This window comes from Antechinus flavipes, chromosome 2 (genome assembly GCF_016432865.1).
Source record: "Antechinus flavipes isolate AdamAnt ecotype Samford, QLD, Australia chromosome 2, AdamAnt_v2, whole genome shotgun sequence".
NCBI classification, from domain to species: domain Eukaryota; kingdom Metazoa; phylum Chordata; class Mammalia; order Dasyuromorphia; family Dasyuridae; genus Antechinus; species Antechinus flavipes.
This window is the reverse complement of record NC_067399.1, coordinates 359581681-359596136: the sequence shown is the minus strand read 5'-3', so window position 1 is coordinate 359596136 and position 14456 is coordinate 359581681. Positions and strand designations below refer to the sequence as shown.

Here is a 14456-nt window from a genome sequence, read left to right as displayed (position 1 = left end):
ATATCACAAAAAGACTGCTATAAATATTTTGTATATATAAGTCCTTTTCCTCTTTCCCTAATCTCTTTGGGGTAATAGACCTAGTGTTGATAGAGCTTCGTCAAAAGACTAAGCACAGGACTGAACTGGGCTTTGGAAGCATAGTTTCAAACCTTTTCCCAAAATGTTTGAAACAGTTTGCAGTTCTACCAACAATGTATTAAAGTATCTATTTTCCCACAGCCCCTCCAGCATTTGTCATTTTTTTTATTATCAACTTAACCAACCAGATGGGTATAAAATGGTAGTATTTCAGGGTTGTTTTAACATGCATTTCTTTAATTCTGAATAATTAAGAATTTTTTATGTGGATATTGCTGGCTGGGATTTCTTCTTTTGAAAATTAGCTACTCATATCTTTGGATGATTTATTATTTAGAAAATGTATCTTTTTTAACTTAGAAATAAAACTTTTATCAGAGAAACTTGATGTGAAAATCCCTCCTTCCAAATTCCTGTTTTTCTTTTAATTTTAGCTTCATTGGTTTTGTTTGTACAAAACATTTTAAATTTTATCAAATTATTAAAATTAATAAAAATTATTTGTTTGTACTATTTGTAGAATTTATAATTTATATATGTTCTCTATTTATTACCCAGATTCAGATTGTTTTGACAATTACAGCTTTATGGTATAGTTTGAAATTTGATATGTCTAGGCCTGAAAAGGGAAGCTATTTCCAATGTCTATCTGAGACCATAATGTTGTAGTATAAAGGAGTGTTTAGAGATAGCCCTGGGGAAGGACAGTGAAAGTATCCTAAATTTCCAAATGAAAGTATACTGTTCCTGTCTTGTCTCAGTGACAAGAAAAGAGAAAACAGTATTGGTGAGATAAATAATCATTGCTTAACATGTCTTACCATGTTTTAGGAGCCGCACCCCAAACTCCTTTCCCTATCTCCCAAAGAATGTTATTGCTTTCTGCCTACCTAGCAGGGCAAGAGACTCCTTTACTCCTCTGCCCATTCCTGTAGTCCCTTTTGGCACTGACGGCTGCATTTGTTCAAGTCATGAGTATCCTGGCCTCCTGATCAAAAAGCATCAGTTTTATTGTCTACATTTATCTATCTATGACAGCGGAGACACATAGGTAAAGTCTGTTGAGGGAGGGAGGCATGTGAGGTACATAAATCCATTCTATCAAATCTATTTTCTTTAGATATTTCACCTCATCCCTTGCAGATTACTATTGGGGAGTTCATTGTGACTAAAAATCATATTTAGAGTTAAGTATGAATAACCCCATCTTAGCCAGATAAAAAGGAGCAAAGGATAGCTCTGTAACAAATCAAAACAAAACAAAACTTCAGATATCTCTTTAAAGCTATATCACTCAGCTGGTGAGAGTGTCTCATCACTGGCTCCTGCAAATTTTTCTTTTTGAAAAATCTCATTCAAGTTACTCATTTCCTTGATAGTGAAGTCCAATCCATGCCCTTTCTAAGGCAATGTAATCCTTCTCCCAGAAACTAATAAAATAAATCTGGAGTTCTTCTTCCTACCATTGGTACATCTCAAGTCTCTTGTTCACACTCTGATTTTCATGACTGATCTCAGTAGGGTCTAGTGGAGACAAAGTCTTTGGGTCAGAGATGATATAGTGGGTTTTTGTCTGTGGGCCTCTCAGTCCCCATTTCTCTATCTCCTACCTCTCCACCCCCTATAAAGAGAGATAATCTTTAATTTGCATAGCTACCAGCTTCATTAATTGTTTCTCAATTTTCATTACACAATCCCTCCAAGGCCAAAAACTTTTCTTCAGTTTCTGCGTGTTGAGCCAGTTCACTTTCAGATATATATTGGCAGTCCAATATTTGTAATTTGATCACCAGAAACGAGTTGATTCTAGACTTGATATTTTCTTTACCCTCTCAGGTAGCCTCCTCTAGCACTCACTGAGTAACTGCTCTTTGTTTGAATATGAGCCTACTTCTTGGTCTATTGAGAAGATTCCCTATGTATAGCCATAAGGTTTTTTGCCACTAGATGCTACCATACAGTATCTAGTCATGTGATCACTCTTATCCTCCATAATTGTAGTGCCCTTTCTCTCAACCAAGTATTATTACAAATATTGAAACAGGTACCCTGTTAGTAATTTAGGTTCAATTCTGGAATGAAATGAAGCTCTCATAAATCATAAAACAGTTAACAAAATGAGATTTAATTAGACCTAATTTTTTGCCACAAGTATATAATGATCAATAACTTATTTATGGAATCCAGTGACCTCTTTTTCATATGGAAATACAGATGATCAGTGGGGTGAATGAATTTGCATTGTCTTCAGACTTCTACCAAGCCAGAAACCCCACCCCTCACCCTTACCCCAAGTTTGAGTACTTCTTTTTATGCCTTTATATAATCAGGAAAACTGTGTCATAGAAAGCAGGGGCCAATCAGGTCTTGGGGACTGTTCTATTATCTTTTAGGAAAAGATACATTTTGTTGCAGAGTGATGGAAAAATCTGGTAAATGATGGTCCTACCACAAAGTTCTCTGATAGAACATTTTATACCACATTTCTGAATTGCTGTAAATATTTTCCACTACAGTAGAGGAGACTTTTAAGTCACTTTTGAGCCCTAGTGCTTCCATGAAGTTACTCTGTAATGTTCTGGTTAGATCGCTGGAAGTTCTCCAAATGGGCTTTGGTTTCAGCAGAATAATCACCACAAGAATAGTCAAGAATAAAGTCCAAAGTCTTTATTATCTCCTTCACAGTCTGTCTTTTTCACTTGAGGTAGGGCTAGCTTTCTGGGGGATCTTCAGACAAGCCTTGATCTTAGAGGAGGAATGCAGAAGGCAGGAGAGCCACCAGGATGGTGGGAGATGGAATGTCTCTCTTCCAGTCATTATAACATACTGATTATATGTGAATTTAGAGAACCATTACATCACCATGCTAAGTATTAATTATATATGTAAACTAGATAACCATTATCTCATCAATTCCTCTGAGCTAACCTTGTTTCAAATATACTTCTCCAGAATTCTGGTTCTCTACATACTCTACCTTCAGATGTAATTTTAAAAAAAAAGTTTCTCTTAAAGAAACGTCAAAAATTCTCACGTGGCAGCAAAATAAAATAAACAACTATTTGCTCACTCCTGCAATTTGCCAGAAATTTCAGTGCTCCAGAGCATAAAAAGATATTTAGTAAATGTTTGTGGGCTACAGCCTATACAAGTTACACTACAACCTTTCTCCCATCAGCAAAGCCATTCAAATTATAAGATTGATTAGCCATTGAGAAGAAGAGGCATTTGCCTAAGTGAGTATAAGGAAAGTGCTACAATAGATGAGGGTCTCTCTCTAGGAACATCTACTCCATAAGAGAGATTCCTTTCCTTTCCTCCCTTAAATTAGTGCCTTGCTTCCTAATTTCCCTTCTAAAACAGTTTTATTGATACCTTTTTAATCTTTATATTTGAGTTAATTTTAGAAACTTCCTGATTCTTTCTGATTAACTCCCCTCCCCCTGACTAAAAAAAAAAAAAAAAAAATTCAAAAAAAAATTAATGACTGTTCTCTATTTTTTAATCTTATTTTTATTGATGTCTTTTGTTTTTGCCTTCACTTCTGAATATATCTCCTCCCCCTATATCATCTTTTACCCAGTCATCTATCCTTTGAAACAAGATTTTAAAAAGAAAGATAAAAACACTTCACCAAAACCAACCCATACATTAATCAGGTCTGATAATAAAAGCAATTTTCTGTACCCACAGTTTCTCACTTCTGGAAAGAGGTAAGAAATGTTATTTTTCCACTCTTATTTAAAAATAAGTTTTGGAAACTGTTAATGAATCAGTATTTAGTTTTGATTTTTGTTCTTTTCATTAATATTATAGTCAACCATTGCAACTAATGTTTTCCTTGTTCTCCTTATTTCACTATACATTAATTCATATGTCTTTCTTTTTTCTTTGAATTCTCCATATTTATTTTTTCCTATGGCAGAATAATGTTTTTTCATGTTCATATATCCCATAGCCATTCCTCAATAATTGGGCATCTATTTTGTTTCCTTCTTCCCATTTGAAGTCTAACCCTGAGTTATTGTGTTCTTTAGTCCTCTGATTTGGATGTTGGGTAAAGTGATTTTTAAAGTCCCTTTTAGGACTATGATCCTACTATTGTTCTTTATATATCATATTTATTGCCTTGGATAGCATATAGTTTTATAATGGGGGCATTTTTCCTCCTCCCCTTTAAATTTCAGTTGAAATTCTTTGTCAGGGTAGTTGAGCTTTTATCAAAAATATTCTTCTTAATCCTCATACCACACTCTTCATTTCTATCATTTCTGCTTTGTACCATTTGGTCAGAAGAGAATCTGGAATTAGAAGTTCTAGGTATGAAAACTTTCTCTGGTACTGTGTTTTGCTACAAATAACTTGATATATCAGGGCCTCAGTTTGCCCATCTGAAAGGTGAGGGAATTCCAGTAGATGACAAGATAGCACAGTTATACAAAATAGATCCAAATATTGACTTATCTGTAAATGTATATGTCACTCTCTACTTCTTATTACATGTCTTCTGACATTGTGGCTGGTTTTTGAATCAATCTTTATATCTTCTTAAGTCTTTCAAAGTTGTTTTTCTTTATAATGTTATAGGCATTGTATAAATTATTCTACTGGTTCTACTCACTTTATTGTATATTGTTTAGATGGGAAACAGCCAAAATGGGAGAGCAGAAGGAAATAGTACAATCCATTTTCCCTAATCCTCCTCCCAAACTACTTCAATTGTGATGTAAAAGTACCACTAGATGTAGTAGTGATCAAAAAGTAAAGGAGAAACTGAAGGGGAAGGGAAACTGTGTTCCCTTTAAGATTATCACTCTGAAACTGTGTTCCCTTTTGATCTGTGATCCCTTTTGGAGTCTCCCCCCAGATAAGTTATGTTTTTGGGATGCCAGCTCCTTTGATTCAATTAGAAATCTTGGTTAAAAAGCACCCCTTTGAAATGTTGTTAATTCCAATAGGACATCTGGGCTACATACCGATAAGCGTCTAGGCCTGGGAACTTGGCTTCCTTTTCAGCCTGAAGCCTCAAGACTCCTTAAAGGGAAGTTTCTGCTCTCATGCTTTGCAGAAGGTCCAGAGCAGCTTATTAGGACCCTGCCCGCTGAGAAGCATTCTCTTCTCAGTGTCCACTCATTTCCCTAATAGGACTTTGCCACTAAAGAAGTCAGTCTCTTAGCAAAACTGGCTTCCTATCCAACAATAAACTTTCATTTTTGCCAATTAATAATTCAGGTTCATGAATTCTTTCATGAAGAACCTGTGCGCTGACCATAAGGGGATTTAAACAACTCTTTAACAACAATTGCCATTAACCTCATCAAAGCTACAATGAGCCATCTCTTCATCTTTGCCAATTTTCAGGGTATGAGGTAAAACCTCAGAGTTATATTGATTTGCATTTCTTTAATTATTAGTGATTTGGAGCATTCTATCAGATAATTGTTAATAGCTTGAAATTTTAAGAACTGTCTTAAATTTATATACACATATACATATATTCATATACATGTATATTAGTTGTTTGTATACCAAACTTTTGTGAGAAAAAAATTGAGACAAGAATTTCCCCTCCTTTTGACTTTTTTAGGTGCATTAATTTTTTAGGTATATTAATTTTATTTGTGCAGAAGTTTTTTCAGTTTCATTTATTCAAAGCTTTTCATATCATGTTTTTTAATTTTCTTTATCCTTGTCAAGAATGTATTTCCTATCCACAGTTGTGAAAGAATTATAATCTGTTTCTTTTCTATTTTTTTATAATTACATCTTTACTATTAAGAGGATGTATTCTTATAGAATTTATTGTGAAATATAACAAAGTTTGAGTTTGATTTCTGCCGGACTGCTTTCCAATTTTCTCAGCACTCTTTGTCAAATGGAGTATTCTCCTTCCCTCTTCCCCCAATTAATGTATGCTTTCTGGTTTATCAAATACTGATTTATTGAATTCCATTTTCTGCTTGATTCTTTTTTGTCTAGTATGTTCTACTAGTATTGATCTTAAAATAATCTGTCTTAAAAAATAATAACCAAATGATTTTGATGACTATTGTTTTATAATGGAGTTTGAAGTCAGGAAGTGCTATTCCACCTTCATCTTTATTTCCCTTGACATTCTAGATCTTTGGTCTCTCCAAATGAATTATCCAATTTCTAAAGATGCTAATTATGCTCCTTCCTTATTGTAAAAGTAATCTCTGTGCTGAGACCACAATTATTTTTAAAATGATCTCTTTTTTTTTGCTCTGGATAGGCAATTTCCTTTTCTAAAAGAAAAGACTCATGCCCATGACTTACTTTTAAATGTTAGTGGTTCTCCTCCCATTCTTTTCTGCATTATTTCTTGACATTTCTTTCACATAAAGTAAGAGATCACTGCAGACCTTGTTTGACAGACATCAGTATTTTAGACAACAATTGTCCTAAGGCAATTAGACTACTTTGAAAGTAATAACTGCTTGAATAACCTTGGGCAATAAAAACTAATTATATGCATTGTTATCCCAGAATGACTGGAAAGAATTTCCTTATTACTCATATAAAGAGAAAGCCAACTGAATTCTTGTTGGACAGTTGTTAGTTTCTGAATCTAGCAAGTGTTTTTCCATCCATTTGAACTTCGTAACAAGAAGTTTAAGGAAGGATATATGATTCAATCAGTAACCATGGAAATCTGTAACATGCTAGTAGCTGACTGCTGAGAACCTTGATTTCTGAGTCAAATTATTATCATTACTTTTCAGTGAATATGACAGACTTAAGTTATCATTTTAGACAGTGAAATCTGCTTCATTTGATAAAATATTCTTCTATAGAGGAAGTTTTGGGGAGGTGAAAGAAAGTATTGTTGGAGAAATCAATGCAGCACCTTTCTTCTTCCTGTAACTTCAAAAAGAGGGTACTTTGAAATCCAATGAGGCACTTTAGACAAACAGATGAATAAGACTCAACCTGTTCTCCAGTGCCTTTTCCTACAGGGATAATGCTGAGTATAGGTGTTTATCATATACCAGCTTCAAAAAATATGAGCAAAAGGTACAGAATGTGTTTGTTTAGGCCCACATACTAGGTCAATGAAAAAAAAAATAAACCTCTATCTGTAACCTATTTACTGTGACAGATGAAAGTACAGTTTGAGCCCATGGTCAGAATTCCAATTAAGGTTAAGTTATATTCCATTTCCCCCTTGTAAATAGCATGAAGTTTTAGGGATTTTAATTCAGTTGACTGTGAACAGATGAAGAACCTGAGCCATTGAAGTATTTTATTGAAATTATCTGGTTTTTATATCATTTAAATTTCACAATATGGCCATTTTCCTAGCTATTCCTTATTTAAAAAAAAAATGAAAAAAGAAGGAAAAAACTCTACCAGTTTTGTAAGGTCAAATAAATATCAGATACAACATTATATGTGATATTCCTCATTCGTGGTCCCCACCTCTTCAAAGAAGTGAAGGGGGGGGTGCATTCTCATCTCTTCTTTGGGTTAAGCTTGGTCATTGTAATTTTGTATTGTTTTATTGTTTCCATTTACATTGGTTCACTCATTTTGTAGGTTGTTTTGGTTTTGATTACTTCCCCATTAGTTGATGTGAGAAGATTTCAAATTTCTCTAATTCATCATATCTATAATTTCTTAAAGGACAATAATGCTCTATTATATTCATGTACACAACCATTTAATAATTTCCTAATTGATATTTTCTTTATTTCTAATACTTGTTCATGGACCACATAATTTGTTAAACTTTGTAGTCTGTTAACATTTATGATGCTTGTCTCCCCTCAAAACCTAATAGTAAGAATGAATCAAGAACAAGGCAAGAGATAGCAAGAATAAGAATAACAAAAAGAAAATGGCAATGTTTAATCAGAGACTACATACCTAAACAAGTGCTCATAGACATCTAGTCTAAAGAATGCCATGAGAAAGTAGGGTACATTTGCTGCTATTGGAAGCTTAATGTAGAGAAAGAGAAGAAAAAATAAAAGCAAAAGCATTCCTATGAAGCACTAGAAGAGTAAGGGATAAGGAGACAGAGAGAAAGGAAGGAAGGAATTATATAATCTTTCATTAATTCATTCATTCATGCATGGAACATCTATTGTATATATGGCCCCAAGCAAGGGAATGATAGTGGAGCTTCTGCTATTATTATAGGTTCTTTTGCCATTCTACACAATGATAAAATAATAAATTAAAAAGATTGTCTTCATTTAACAAAATGACATAATCTCAGACTTGAATTTCCATTGAATGAGAATGAATTGTTGAACACAGAAGTGAAGGCCAAACCCAGGAGGCTGTTTAACTCTCAATGTTTGTTGTACCTGTACTCTACCCTCCTGCCCACTCCCCATATGGTGCTGAAATTCAGTGTTCTTTTCCTCCTCAAAATCACCTTGTGTTTGTTAAATTGTATGCTTGTCATGTCCGTCTCGTTGGTTTTATTTTTTTGTTTTTCCATACTCAGTATCTAGGTCAAAGCCTTGAGCATAATATGTGCTTAATAAATGTTTGTTAAATTGAATTTGAAGAGTTACCATGAGAGCATGTTTATTGAAGATTTCACTACCTGAACTTTTTCTTGGAATTTTCTTCTCAGGAGCAGCCAAAAATCATTTAGTGAATTTCTAAAATAATTTTAAATTAATTGATCAGGTATCAGAGCAATCTTCTGTTGCCTCCTAAGCCTCAAATTTTCCTTCCTTTAGGGATTGTTATGTTTATTCTAGGGCATACTTTTAGCAACATTTTCTTCACAAGTGCTGCTGATTGAAAAGAATACAGTCTGATGTTCAAAAATGTTTCTAATGATTTGACATTCCCCCAAATGTTAGAAGTCTTACTTCTTTGGCTATTTTCACATTATGTGTTGATGTGAGGCAGCAGCAACAGAAGCTACAGCTGTGTTATCAGTATTTGCAAAGATGCAACAAACAAACAATGACCATTAGGTCTTTTGTGATGTAATAGCAAAGATTCAGAGAGTAGTATTGAAATGAGATAGGCAAGTATAAGTGAGTGTCACAAAGCAAGTATGGGTGACTGTGACAATGATGGTCATTTAATTAATTGCAATCCTCTCTCCCCTATATGTGCAGCAAACCTCCATTTGAAGCCCAGACCAAAGGATCTTTGGGACCAGCCTAAGTACCAGGGGCCTATTCACTGCATGACATCAATTATCCGGAATGAGGGCTTAGTGGGTCTCTACCGGGGGGCCAATGCCATGCTTCTAAGAGATGTCCCAGGTTATTGCCTCTACTTCATCCCTTATGTGTTTATCTACGAATGGATCACTCCAGAGAACTACACAACCTCCAATCCCTATACAGTGTGGTTGGCAGGGGGCATTGCAGGTATGGATAATCCCTTTCTTTAACTCATCTTAGGGAAGAGATGGAATAATGTATACCAAATCTTGGCTTTAACCTTCATTCCTACTAAGGTAGTGAGAAATCACTGGGTTATAGACTCATATTGGGAACGGATTTCTGAACAAAAGTCCCTTTCATAAAATCCTCAAAATGGCCATCTAGCATTTGCTTGAAACCTTGAATTTTGGAAAATTCACTCCCTGCAAAGGTAGCACATTCCACTTTTGGATACCATTACTTCCAACAGTTTCTTCTGGTTCTACAATCCTGGGCCAAACAGAACAAGTTCAATGTATAGAGGTTCTTTAACTTCTGACTGCTAAGATCCAGGAAATACTGACATATATACATGGTGAAAAGAATAGGGAATAAGCAGGAAGAAAATAATTAGTTTTGCAGCTTGGCAATACATGCCCCTCATGTTTGTTAGGCCAAAATGTTGTAGGATCAAAGATAGATGAAATCCAAAAGTTGGGAGGAAATCTTAGATATGGGGATAATGGCAAGAATACTAGGTTTAAATAGCCGGGGCTAATTTATGTCTCTACTGCCAAACTGTGTGACATTTAACAGATCATTTCCTACCTTTTCAGACTAAATTTCCTTATTTGTAAGATAAAGCATTTGAACTAAGTAATATCTATGTTTTCTTCCAACTGTAATATATTCTATATTCTAAAGTTGTTTTCACTTTTAAATTTTATAAAACCCAATACTTTCCTCCCTCTCTGCCCTTTACCCCCAGAATCTCTGGAGCTATGAAGCCTAGAATATCCTTACTTTGGGATATACAGTACTCTAAATCCTGATCTTTTCCTGTCTTTCATACCAAGATCATCTGGCTCCAAGCCTTTTTATCCATTTTATCCATATCATAAAGTGTCAGCTGAGAGATCTTAAAGAGGCTTTAGTACAGTCCATTTATTTTGTAGATAAGGAAATTGAGGCCTGGGAAATGGAAACAATTTATTCAAGGTCATAAATGAATTCAGTCTCCATTGTATAGCTTTCTGTAAAAGATGCTATCGTATATCTTTTAGATGCACTTTAGAATCTAAAATGAATCTGGAATAACTATTAGTGTCCAATATTGCAACCAGAGCTTGATAATAGTCAGGTCACTTCATTTCCCTGAGGCTGTGTTCATTTCTGCAAAATAGGTTTAATACCTGTAGTAATTTCCTGGCAAAGTTGTGAGACTCAAAAGAGACAAAGTATCCTAAGTGTGTTGTTAACTCACAAAATTCAAAATAAACTAATGTTATTATTGTAGGAGAGCTATAGATGGGGAGATGGATAGGAAATAGTAGAAACGAGGGAGCTCATTCTAAGGATATTCTATCTGTGTGTCTGTTTCTCTGTCTCTGTTTTTGTCTATCTCTATTTCTGTCTCTCTTTTTTGTTGTTGTTGTTGTGTTTTTGTTTTTTTTTTGTTTTGTTTTTTTGTTTTGTTTTGTTTTGTTTTTTGCAAATATCTGTGACATCATTGGTATAAGAAATTTCCAATGAAGAAATTCCTTCTCTGTTCACATAGAGCCTCCAGAGCCAGGGACGCCCTGAGATAGGTTTAGATTTTCTTTGTCAACATGCAGAGTTGAAGAGCCCTGGATCCATAATCAGAACACTTTGATTTCTTGACTCTGACATCTAGATCTGTGACAATGATAAGGTAATCCAATCTTAGCAAACATATTTCTTCATCTGCAAAATAGGGATATTTCCTCTCATAGGGGATATTTGTGAGGAAAACTCTCCAGTTTTGTTACTAAATGAATCAGTAAAATAACAGTTGCAAAATCTGGACTCTGGCATCAGTTTTTTCCCCCCCTCCCTGCCCACGAATCTAATAGTTTCTATATTTGCATAGAAACCTAAGAGGTAAGTTTTAAAGGAAGCATGGAAAAGTTTGTCTCTCTGGTTTGTGACCAAACTCTCACTCTGGTCACGATGATTACTGAGCAATTATTATTCTTTTTTAAAAAAAGATTAGATGCCTATTTCTGGGAAAAGGAAAAATCTATGAGATCAATAAATTATTGGGCTGGTCCTTTTCTCGTATATAATAAGTCTTCAGAAAGCTGTTTTAATCAGAGCTAGTTAATCTGGTTGAAATAATAAAATCTTTGATGGTAATTTCTCTTTCATCTAATTGGCAAAAGTAAAGGTATTTGTGGACCTTAGGGGAAAAAGATCATATAAAAACTAAAAATGCTATTAAAGATATTTTCTCTCTTTCTGTCTCTCTCTGTCTCTGTCTCTCTCGCTCACTCTCTTTCTCTCTTTGTCTCTGTCTCTCCTTTCCCTCCTTCCTTTCCTTCTTCCTTCTTTTCCTCTCTCCCTCCCAAGTCACATCTTTTCTCTGTTCTCTGTCAACTGAATCATAAAGATCCATTCCAGCTGCCATATTCCATGAGCCAACAAATTTTGACACTGATAAAAAGTATTATGATGTTTATTGAAATTAAAATTATAGGACAATATAGAGACATAAGGGGATGATCTAACTCAGCAATTCTAAATATTTGGTCTCAGGACTTCTTTATACTCTTACAAATTATTAGGGATCCCAAAAAACTTTTTTCTATGGGGGTATATCATTTGCTATTTGCAATATTAGAAATTAAAATATATATTTTGAATCACCAAAATAAACCCATTCTATATTAACAACCACGCATCTTTATAAAAAATAATTATTTTCTAAAACAAAAAATCAATGAGAAAAATGGCATATTTCTAATTTTTGCAAATCTTTTATATATCTAGCTTAATAGAAGGCAGCTGGTTTCTCACATCTTTTGCTTTAAATCTTTTGCAATGTATTGTTTGATTAAAGTATATAAAGAAAATCAGGCTTTACATATGTAGTTAGAAAAGTCAAGAGCATTTTAAAATGCCAACAATATTTAAACATTATTATTAAAATAATTTTTACTTTGTGGGATTTCCTGAAAGAGTCTTGAGATGCTCAGGTGTCCTTCATTTACACTTTGTGAACCACTATTCTAACCATTCAACAAGAAAGAAAGAAATCTTCCTCAGCACTTCAAAGAATGATGAAAGGTACTTCTCTAGTTTTAAAGTATATGGTGTGATTCATTGTAACAGTACTGATAAATGGTAGTTCCTTCCATAGTCAAGTTAGCTCCCTTATGCACAGGCAGGTTTGTATTCTTGTATGTACAAGTAAATATGTAATGACACTCCTGTCTTATTTAACTTATAGAATAATAGATATCATGGATATCTAGGGCTTCTAGTCCATTCCCCACATTGTACAAATAAAGAAACTTGAGGCTTATAAAATTTAAATGATTGCCAAAGGTGTCATACAGGCAATAAGAATAAGAAATGGAATCTAAATCCAGATCCTTTGATCCTAAAGTCAGTGCTTTCCACTCAGAAGTGTGTATTAGAGCCAATTATACCTGATTGTGAAAACTATCTCTTAAGTTTATAGCGTGAGTCTTTATACTTCAGAAATTGCAAATTCTAATCAGGGTTTGACTCCAATTTTATACTATCTGGCATGGTCATGATTGTAATCAAGCCAGAATACGAAAAATGAACCAAGAAGCTGCTAGAATGAATGGAAAATAATGTTATATAAAACATATGTGTGTATATGTGTATATATATATACATATACACACACATATATGTATGTATATATATACAGACACACAAACATGTATGTATGCATATGTGTTTGTATATATTTATTCAAATCTATTTTGGAGTGTTTTATTGCTAGCACACCCTTTTCTAGTAAGCTTGCTAATAGGTCGCTCAGAATTGCTAGCACCATATTCATATCTCTGTTGCATGTTAGGGTTTCCATATCCCTTACAACAGTCTTCTGAGATATTACCCCTTTTCATGGTCACAGAGTTAGTGCCAGAGCCAGGATTTCAGCTAATTTTCCTCCTATTCCCAAACTTAATACTTTTTCATTACAGCAGTATTTCAAGGATCTCAAATATAATCTGCATGGGTTTTATTCATAATCTCTCTCTGCCAGGTAAATGGACTCACGAACTGCTCAAGTCAAAAATTTATTTTCAACCTACTCAACTGAATCAAATATATGATCAAGTTACTGATTTTACACTGGGCTCTAACATCCTAACTTTGTGTGTGTGTGTGTCTATCTTTTTGTAGGAGCAATTTCTTGGGGAACTGCAACTCCCATGGATGTTGTAAAAAGTCGACTCCAAGCTGATGGAGTGTATTGCAATAAGTACAAGGGGGTCATGGATTGTATCTCCCAGAGCTACCAAAAGGAAGGACTTAAAGTAAGCAATACTGAAGTCAGACTTTGTGGGGTACTTGATTTCATGTTGAAAATATCTTTGTCCAATTATTAAGGCAGAAGGCATATGGAATATATTATAGTGATCAGGGAGTTAGGAATCTAATATGTATTCCAGGAAAGGTTTCCTGTGTGACCTTAGGCAAATCATTCAACCTCTCTAAAGCCTGGTTTTACCTACTAGTAAACTGGATTTGGAGTAAGACAGCCTCAGTTTTTAATCCCAAATCTATAACTGGCCTTAGGTAAGTGACCCTGGACAGATCTCTCAGAGTCTGTTTTCTTATATGAAAAATGAGGGAGTTAGACTAAATGATCTCTATAATCCCCTTTATTTCTAGATCTTTGATACTGTGATTTCTTTTTTAATTGGGGAGGCAAGGAAGGGCACTATGTGTGATGTATGCAGGGAATTTCTAGTATAAAATCTTCCCTCATGATACAAATGGACAACTAATCTATAATTGCCTGGGAGCACTGGAAGGTCAAGTGACTTGCCTATAGTCACACAGCTGGTAGAACTTGAACCCAGATTTTCTTGATTTCAAGGCTGACCCTCTATTCCTTATGTTATTTCTCATCCATAATAATTGACAAATATGATCAATAAATATTTATTGACATTCCATTCTATATGAACAAATGAGATTAAGCATGTAAAATGTTTTGAATTTTTTTAG

The 14456-nt window shown here is 34.4% G+C and overlaps 1 protein-coding gene across 6 annotated transcripts in view; it reads left to right on the top strand.

Annotated features, from left to right (window-relative positions):
- Positions 1-14456, top strand: part of SLC25A48 (solute carrier family 25 member 48) — a 173746-nt gene that overhangs the window by 29976 nt on the left and 129314 nt on the right. For all 6 annotated transcript variants that reach the window (XR_007950718.1, XR_007950717.1, XM_051978142.1 and 3 more), the window contains exons 5-6: positions 9189-9446; positions 13626-13759. Coding sequence is in view for 4 of the 6 variants with exons in the window: in XM_051978142.1 (XP_051834102.1) it covers positions 9189-9446; positions 13626-13759 (392 nt within the window). In the remaining 2 variants the exon portion in view is untranslated. The remainder of the gene's footprint in view (positions 1-9188; positions 9447-13625; positions 13760-14456) is intronic.